This window comes from Nicotiana sylvestris, chromosome 3, assembly GCF_000393655.2.
Source record: "Nicotiana sylvestris chromosome 3, ASM39365v2, whole genome shotgun sequence".
NCBI lineage: Eukaryota > Viridiplantae > Streptophyta > Magnoliopsida > Solanales > Solanaceae > Nicotiana > Nicotiana sylvestris.
Genome location: NC_091059.1, coordinates 202510996 through 202521025, shown reverse-complemented (window position 1 = coordinate 202521025; position 10030 = coordinate 202510996). Strand labels below are relative to the sequence as shown.

General features: G+C 40.0%; 1 protein-coding gene across 1 annotated transcript; it reads right to left on the bottom strand.

Moving 5' to 3' along the window:
* Window positions 1-728: 728 nt before the first annotated feature.
* On the bottom strand, window positions 729-1951 carry LOC138888584 (uncharacterized). Its single transcript, XM_070170472.1, has 2 exons — window positions 1901-1951; window positions 729-1091 (listed from the first exon to the last, which is right to left on the bottom strand). Exons 1-2 carry the CDS (start codon window positions 1949-1951, stop codon window positions 729-731), a joined length of 414 nt encoding a protein of 137 aa, XP_070026573.1.
* Window positions 1952-10030: the final 8079 nt, after the last annotated feature.

Here is a 10030-nt window from a genome sequence, read left to right as displayed (position 1 = left end):
CCGTGCTTGTGATTCCTTCTTTACCGGCCCCAGCTATTTTCGTTCCTTCTTTTACTGCTCTTACCTCTTCTCTGGCTCCTCCTTTGACTATTCCCCCTCCTATCATTCATCATACTGAAACGGGCTCTTCAAGTAGAAGTTCCGCTATGAGGCAGGTAATTATTGAAGTTCCTACTGAGAGCAGCCTTTTGAGAAAGTCAGGTCAGGCGAATGTATGGCTGGAGCCTCTTATTGGCCCAATTGAAAAAGCAAAGTTGGAGAGCCACAGTTCCCTGACTTTAATGAATTATATCGTGCATGCCACTCTGAAGGTATTTTTCTTCTCCCCCTTTTTTACTTTGCAAAATTTTTCATCTTTGGGATTCTTATTTCTTTTTTTTTTAGGCCAATCTTATCGGCACAGAATTGATGAAAAGAATTGCCCCTTTGGAGAAGATAGCATGCGACTCTCAATCGGAAGCAACCAATTGGAAGGGGCAATTTGAGAGTGCACAACTTGATATAGAGAACTTACAAGAGAGCAAGAATACCTTAGAGCAGCGAGTATGGGCTTTAACTTCAGAATTGGCGGTTACAAAAGCCTCTTCACACCAAGCAAAAAAAGAAAAAGAGCGTCTCGAGTCCTCCTTCTCAGAGCAGCTATCTAAAGCTAGTGAAGAGATCAGAGAATAAAAGGCTTTTTTAAACCAAAAGGAAGTTTACGCTGGGGAGCTTGTGCAAAATTTGACTCAAGCACAAGAGGACCTCAGAATTTCGAGTAAATTTAGGTTGACCCGCATCTCCTCGTTATTAGATTCTTGTGTCGCCTGTGTGAACCGTGTACTTGGTTCCCCTATCTTAACTGGAATTAAAGCCTCAGCTTCATAAACCAATGAGAACGGTGTTTCTTCTGTACTTATTTTTGCAGTTGTGCGATATGCCCATAAAACTCCAGGTAACACTTCAGACCAGTTTCCTTTTGATTCCTCTAGTCGTTTCTTTAAATTGTTGATAATGACCTTGTTTTTTGATTCTTCCTGTCCATTACCCACCGGATGATAGGGTGTTGACGTAATCCTTTTAATTTGCCAGCTTTGAAGAAATTCTGTGATCTGAGCTCCAACAAACTGAGGACCATTATCACATATGATCTCCTTTGGTACGCCGAATCGACATATGATATTCCGCCAAATGAAGTCTCTGACTTCCTTTTCTCGCACCTGTTTGAATGCACTTGCCTCTACCCATTTAGTAAAATAATCAGTGAGAACAAGCAAAAACTTTACCTGTCCTTTTGCTTGCGGTAATGGACCTATGATATTCATTCCCCATTTCATAAATGGTCATGGCACAATGACCGGATGTAATAATTCCGCAGGTCTATGCATATTGTTACCGTACCTCTGACATTTATCACATTTGGCCACAAAGCTTTCTGCCTTCTCTTCCATTTTAGGCCAGTAATAACCTGCCCTAATTAAGGTTCTTACTAGTGATCTTCCACCTGCGTGATTCCCACAATGACCCTCATGTATTTCTCTCAATACATACTCTGTTTGCGAAGGTCCAAGGCATCTTGCTAAGGGACCACCGAACATTTTACGATATAGATTGCCTTGTTTTAAGCAGTACCGAGCGGCCGGTCTTCGAAGCGCATAAGAATTTTTCTTGTCATCAAGGACGGTTCCATACTGCAAAAAAGCAACAATTTCGTTCCTCTAATCCCAGTTTAAGTTATTAAAATTTACCTCATTCGCATTAGGATCAAAATTGAATAAAATAAATGTATCATTGAGGCATTTGCATTGTTTGCCACTTCGGCTGCAGATGCGAGATTAGCTAGGGCGTCTACTTCAAGATTTTTGTCCTTGGGTATTTGTCTAACTTTCCAATCTTGAAATTGTTTTATCAATTCTCATACCTTTTCCAAGTATTGCTGCATCCTTGCTTCCCTGGCTGTATAAGTCCCCATCATTTGATTAACTACGAGTTGTGAATCACTCTTGATTATAATCTAATTTATGCCAAGTTTCCGTGCCAGTTCTAAACCTGCAATCATAGCCTCATATTCTGCCTCATTGTTAGTTATGAAATGACATTAATAGCTTGCCGAATGGTTTCACCCGTAGGTGGTACCAATACGACCCCTAAACCTGCTCCTCTCACATTAGATGAGCCATCAATGAATAAAGTCCAAGTTCCTAGGTTAGCTCCATTGAACACCTGTAATTCTTTTTCTGCTTCTAACTGTATTCCCTGACTAAAATCAGCCACGAAATCAGCTAATACTTGTGATTTTATAGCAGTTCTAGGTTGGTATGCAATTTCGTATTCACTTAACTATATTTCCCACTTAGCTAACCTACCTGATAACTCATGCTTATGTAATATGTTACGTAAAGGGTAGGTAGTTACCACAATGATAGGATGACACTGAAAGTAAGGTCTTAACTTTATAGATGTCATGATTAACGTAAGTGCAAGTTTTTCTAACTGAGGATACCTCGTCTCTGCATCTAACAAAGATTTACTTACGTAATAGATAGAGGATTATTTACCTTGCTCTTCTCGGACCAAAACAGCACTTACCGCCACTTCCGAAACAGCAAGGTAGAGGAGTAGCTTTTCCCCAGCCTTTGGTTTTGCCAACAAAGGTGGATTTGATAAGTACGTTTTCAAATTCCTAAGTGCTTGTTGACATTCCTCATTCCATTTAAAATGATCCTACTTCTTAAGGGTTGAGAAGAATTTAAAACACTTCTCTGATGATTTAGAAATGAATTTTCCCAAGGCCGCAATTCTCCCTGTTAAACTTTGAACTTCTTTCTTGTTTGAAAGTATGTTAGGGATTTCCTCAATGGATTTAATCTGTGCAGGATTTACTTCAATTCCACGATTAGAAACAAGAAAACCCAAAAACTTGCCTGATGCAACGCCAAATGCATATTTTTTGGGATTTAACTTCATATTAAATTTGTGCAAAATTGAAAATGTGTCAGATAAGTGTGATATGTGATTTTTTGAGTACTGAATTTTAATAAGCATATCATCTATATATACCTCCATAGTCTTTCCTAAATATTCCTGAAACATTTTGGTAACTAACCTCTGATACGTTGCACCTGCATTCTTTAGACCAAAGGGCATTACTTTATAACAGTAAGTCCCCCTGTCTGTTATGAATGAAGTTTTTTCTTCATCTCCCGGATCTATTTTAATCTGATTATAACCTGAATATACATCTAAAAACTTAATAATTTGTGACCTGCAGTTGCATCAATCAATTGATCTATGTGTGGTAGTGGAAAAGAATCTTTAGGGAAGGATTTGTTAAGATCTGTATAATCCACACAAACCCACCCCTTACCGTTTTTCTTTGGAACCACAACAGTATTGGCTAACCAGTTAGGATACTTTACCTCTCGAATGGAACCAATTTTAAGCAATTTTTGGACTTCTTCTTGAATCACCTGATTCTTGAAAGTTCCCTGCTTTCTTTTCTTTTGCTTCACAGGAGGATATGACGGATCTTCATTTAGTTTATGAGTCGTCACCTCCGGTGGTATTCCTATCATGTCGGAGTGGGACCAAGCAAAGCAGTCCATGTTAGTTTTCAAAAATTCAATTAACTTACCTTTCATTCCTTGGTCAAGACTAGCTCCGACATAGACTATTATATCAGGCCATTGAGCGAATAACACGACAAGTTCTAATTCCTCTATCGTTGTTTTGATATTTTCATTCTCTTCTGGTTCTTGAATGGTATCAGGCCTTGAGTCTACATCTGTTCGCCCTTGTTCAGTTGAGGTTTGTTTTGTGATGTCCTCAACTGCCTTCTGTGATTGCTATTTGCCTTCACTTCTCGTGCTTGTATCTGCAATGGAGTTAATAGCCCTGGATGTATGTTGATCTCCGCGAATTTGACAGATTCCCCATGGTGATGGAAATTTGATAACTTGGTGCAAGGTTGAAGGAACAGCATCCATTTCATGGATCCATGGTCTCCCCAGAATCATATTGTAAGCCATCTCCATGTCTACTACCTGGAACTTTGTATCTTTGACGTCCCCTTCAGCAAAAGTGGTGAGTGTTACCTCTCCTTTCGTGACAACACTGGAATTATCAAATCCAGATAGAGTATGAGCCTTTGGTATTACTCTATCTTCATCTTGCATCTCACGTAGCAATCTTAGCAAAATAATGTTCACGGAACTACCTGGATAAATCAAAACTCGTTTCACATTAGTGTCACACCTCCTTTTTCCGCGCCCGCGGGGCGCAAGGAGTTTTTCCAATTAAAGGACAATCGAAAGGGGATTTATTTGTTTATTTCAGAGTCGCCACTTGGGAGATTTAGGGTGTCCCAAGTCACCAATTTTAATTCCGAATCGAGGAAAATAATGACTCTATATTACAGTTTGCGTACCAGAAATCCGGATAAGGAATTCTGTTAACCCGGGAGAAGGTGTTAGGCATTCCCGAGTTCCGTGGTTCTAGCACGGTCGCTCAACTGTTATATTCGGCTTATTTATCTGATTTTTAATACAATTATGAACCTATGTGCCAATTTTATCTTTTATCCGCTTTTATCGTTCACTGTTATTTTTATAGGACTTGCAACGTCGTGAAAACATATCTCGAACCACGTTACATCAATGCACCCGTGGTTATTGATATATCTCGACTCGGTTGAGATTTGGATTTGGGTCACATAAATGTGCACCCGAATTAAGAAAAATAAATTATTTAAGACGCGCCTAAAGCAACTAACGTATGGTTGTTTTGGGGAGGGCCGTAAAATTCGCTAAATGACCTGTCCCGAATTCTAAGTGTTTTAATATATATACAGTTGGAGAGCCCCGTGGCTGTGTACATTTTTTATTTTTGACGAGGCTCGTCTCGTTCTACTTTTAAAAGGAATTAGCGACGTCATGGATATGCCTCTCGGATCACGTCACAATCAATGTACCCGTGATTAGAAATACATTTCGAATCCGTCGAGATTTGGATTTGGGTCACATAAATGTGCACCCGAGTTTTTAAGAAGGTAAGGCTTATTAAAGCGCATCCTAAAGAGACTAACGTATTGTTATTTTAGGAGGGTTGTGAGATTTGCTAAACAACCCGTCCCGGAAACTAAATGCTTCAATAATATACATTTAACAAGGGCCCCGCATCGGCGCGTTTTGTTTATTTTTCGTCGAGGCTCATCTCGTTCTTATTTTTTAAAGGATATCTTATAGCAACTATGTTTCTTGTTGTATTCGTCTCTATCAAATGAAAACAGTAGATAGTCCTAATTAATTACATGCTTGCAAGTTGTTTGTAATGTGATTAGGAAATGCTTCAAAATTAGGACCGAAGCTGCGTGCACAGTCGGCCAAACGAATAATCATGGGCCCAAATCCAGCCCACGCGCGGTTGGCCAGACCTGGGCCACTACTCGTTCGATGCGGGCCTGCCTGGTCTGTCTTTGACCTGGGCTCTACCCTTGTGAGGTTGAGGCCGTGAACTCGTTCTGGGTTCTATTGGCGTGGTATAAAGGGATCGCCTATTAAAGGGAAAGAAATTAACTAGTAGGGGATAGTTTTCATGCTTGGCCTACATTAAAGAATATACTACACAGTTAAACTAAGTCTAAGATACAACCTATTATATTGGGAATATTTCCACCTAACAACATACATATATAAACTAACATTCAACTAATCCACATTGATATATACTGGGCATACAGGCTACTTCCATTGTCAAAACAGAAATGAAAATCATTATACAGTACATGATGTCTAATGTAACAATTTATGTATAAAAGTCACTCTTCAGGTCTTTTCTTTTGTATTCATGCTCAACTTTCCAATTACATTTGACAGAGTATTAGTCATGTACCTGGTATAGAGAGACAAAAGAAGAAGGAAATGATCAGCTGGGCAGTATGCAGTAAATACAGCAGCAGCAGACACACAGCAACAACACAGCAACAACCAACTAGACCAAGTGTTTTCCACAGCCACAGTTAACCAACAATATCTCCCAGAATACAAGGACTAGCAGATAGTCGGCACCAAGCCAGCAATCCCAGGAAAGAGTAAGGAAATAACAGCAGTAACTGAGGGTTCAAATGCAGTAAAACTAATAGTTCAACAACCAACAAGCAACTCAGCCAATGCAAGCAACAGAACTTAGCCAAGACAGCTTTGACCAATATGCACCCTTGTACAACTTTCAAGCAGTGTTTGGTTACAATGTCTATTGGAAACTACCTTATGTTATTCAGCTTTCTTTAAACTCAGCACTCTTTCTTAAGACTTAAAGATTCCAGCCTTAAGACTAAAAATTCCAACCCTTTGTTTTCTCTTTTTCTGAAGACTAAAAGTCCATCCTAAGACTCAAAACTCCAGCCCTGTTTTAAGTTCTCAAATGGCTTTTTTATAAGCCAAATGAACCAGTGCAGTTAAGCTGCCTTTTTGCTGCAACTTGCAGCCTGCCCATACTCTGTTAAACCCATGCTTGAGCATCTCTTGATGCCAGCCATTGGTTCCCCACGCCTGGCTTTGTTTAATCAAGAGTTATGGGCATTATTTTAGTATTCATTTTAAATTCCCATGCTCTTATGTCTTGTTCCCCATTGGCATTAGTTTAATCCCAAATTAGTACCCTACTTGTCAGCTCATTTAAACTAATTATTTCTGTTCTTTTTAACACCCCAGAATACCCTTGTTAACCCTGGATTATTACTGCCCTGCCTATTGCAACATCAGGGCATTTTTGAACTGATGAGAGTTCAAATTCAGGACTGCCTAGACTGAACCCTTTTAGTCATTTTTATAATGCCAACAAACCATTTCAAACATTACTGGGACATTCAGTCAGTGTCCGAGTTCAATTAGTTACGTGAAAATACTAGCTCATTCGATTCATTAGTTATAGCAAACTAATCGACGACATTTATCGAGTCGACTATACTAATTATAACAGGTAATAATCAGTCGCTCACATAAACAATACATTTAGGGATCTAAAGGGCATCAGACAATTTTTGTTCAATTACTGGGGCCTATATGAGTTATCATGTTTATCACAGAGTACATTCAGAATCATACACAGAACACAATCGACCAAATAAAAGGTCTTTACAGAGATGAAAGAAATCCGAATGAAAAAAACAAAAAATAACAAACAAACACAATGAAACATGCTGACCACTTAATCAAAACTAACACAAAAGAAAGGAAAACTTACCGAAAATGTTTAAATCAAACAGACCCAAATCTGATTCATCTTCGAACTTTTGAGGCCGAACAAACTTTAATCAGGGTGTTCTCACATGAGAACACCTTGATTAAGGTCTATTAGACCTCAAACCCATGTCCAAACCGGCCGGATTCCCCAGGTGCATGTGTTCTAAAGTCTGGATTTCCAGATCTGATTTTTAGGGAGTTGTGGGTAGATTCGGACCAAACCAAGCTTGGTTTGGTCACGAGGAAGGTCAGGGGAGTGTCTGGTATGAAGATGGGGTGGTTTGGCATAGATCGAGTTTTGTCTCGAATCTTCAAATCCAGATTCGAGACGATAGGAGGTGATTCGAGGTTCGTGGTTAGTGGATTCGTGTTCAAGGTGGTTGGATGCTTTAGGGGTGTGAAGGGGGTGGTCACCGGCGTTCATGCCGCCGGGTTTTGGTGGAAGGGAAACTAGGGCGGCGTTAGGGTTTGGGGGTTTCAGGGTTCGGGGAAGGAGACGAGTGAGGGGTGGGGTTAGAGGGCGTGGGGTGTAAGGGAAGGTTTATATATGGTGAGGTTGATCGGATCTGAGCCGTTAGATCAGATGATCTCAACGGCTTAGATCTGATGCTGAGAAATGGGACGGGGTCGTTTGATAGTTAAACGGGGTCGTTTGGTTTAAGTGAGGGGTTGGGTCGGATTGGTTATTGGGTCGGGTTTGAACATGGGTTACTGAAAAAGGTCCTGAGCCGTTGGATTGGCCTGGACGGACGGCTCAGATCGAACGCCCTATACGGCGTCGTTTTGGGGGCGTGCCTGGGCAGGCCTGGTTTGGACTGGGTCTTGCCTTGGCTTTGGGCCTCATTTTGGGGCCCAATCCGATTTTCCCTTTTCTTCTCTTCTTTTTTTTTTTTTTTTCAAATCAACAAATTAAACTAAAAATTCCTAAAAATTGTAAAAATTAAAATAAACTTACACACATATTGGTTAGCACCTATAACAATTAACACACCATTTTAACATATATTTTTGATTTTCCTTTTTTTTTTTTTTTTTCCTTTTTTTGGAGTAACTGAAGCAAAAATCACGTGCTTACAATTAGTATCATGCACAATTAAAGATATTACCAGTACATCGTTATGAGGGGTTAATACGCCATCTGTATCTACATCATTAATGTAATATTGGCTTCTTCTAAAACATGTCGCACCCGTTTCCCTTGGGTAATAGTTACTTTGGAAGTTTTGTTAGCTGCAGTATATGACACACCATTGATGTCTTCACCCCCACTTATAACGTTAACAGTTCTTTTGGGAGAAGGTGGTTTTGGAGGCTCCTGCCTGTTCTTCATGTAAGCTTGCTTGCCTTTCTCGCTGAACAACTCAGTAAGATATCCTTGTTTTAATAAATGATCAACTTCACTTTGTAAAAATCTGCAATCTACTGTTTTATGACCGTGGTCATTATGGAACTCGCACCAATGGTCAGGGTTGCGCTTGTTTAGATTTGATCTCATTTCCTTTGGCCATCGAACCTTATCTCTCATGCTTTTTAAAACAGCTACGAGCTCGGAGGTGCTGACGTTGAAGTTGTAACCTCCGAATCTCGCTTTTAAATTTCTATCATCATCCCGTGACTCATAGTTGTTTCGCTCGTTCCTAAATCTTAATGAAGAACCTGATTCTCTGTTTCTTGATCTGTGATCGTGCCTTTGATTATCCTATTTTGACCGTGAGTCTTTTCCCGCAGGTCCCATATAGGGCTTGTACCTGTTTTTACCGGATCTTTTTTCGGTCTCTGTACGTCTTGAACGTATACTTTCTTCTTTTTGAGATCGTGGAACAATATCTTCCTCAATCCTCAACTTCGTGCTATACCTGTTATAAACATCATTCCATGTTGTAGCTGGGAATTCTCGAAGGCTTTCCTTGAGTCTCCTCGTAGATTCCGAGCTTTTTTCATTCAAATTACTTGTAAAAGCTATAACTGCCCAGTTATCAGGTACATGCGTCCATGTCATTATTTCACATTGAAATTTGTCCACGAATTCTCTAAGCAATTTTGAATCTCCTTGCTTGATTTTGAAAATATCCTCCATTCTTTTTTCCACTTTTTGGGCTCCCGAGTGTGCTTTGATGAAAGAATCTGCAAGCTCAGCAAAAGAATTTATAGAATTTCCAAGTAAAAGGGAATACCATGTTAGTGCTCCTTTGGTGAGTGTTTCACCAAATTTCTTGACTAATACCGATTCAATCTCCTGCTTAGTCAAATCATTGCTTTTTACGCCTGTTGTGAATGCAGCCACGTGGTCTCGTCGGTCTGTTGTTCCATCATACTTTGGAATATCAGGCATTTTGAACTTTTTTGGAATTGGGAGTGGGGTATCACTTGGCTTCCAGGGTTATTGCGAATATCTGTCCATGTCTACCCCTTTGATTATGGGCGGCACCCCGGGTATCTGCTCTATGCGTTCACTTTGCTCCTTGAGCTGTTTCTGCAAGGTTAGTACTAAATTTTGTAAATCAGAATTAATTACATTACCTGGTTCCCTCTCCCGCGGTTTACTGGGAGTTCCACCGTTGCTTGAGTTAACAAGCCCGGAACGAGGGTTTTCTATAGTGTTATTATTTGGAGTAGGTGTGGATATTGCAACAGGTAACTGGTTAACAAGCGCCTCAACAGCTTTGTTGACCTGACAATAATTAATTTCTGCAAAGCTTCATCAATAGCTTCAGCATTTTCAAATTGAGCATACTCGTTTATTTGAGATCCATCAGGAGTACCCTCACGATATTGTCGTAGAGAGTCCTGCGGAGTATGAACTTGAATGT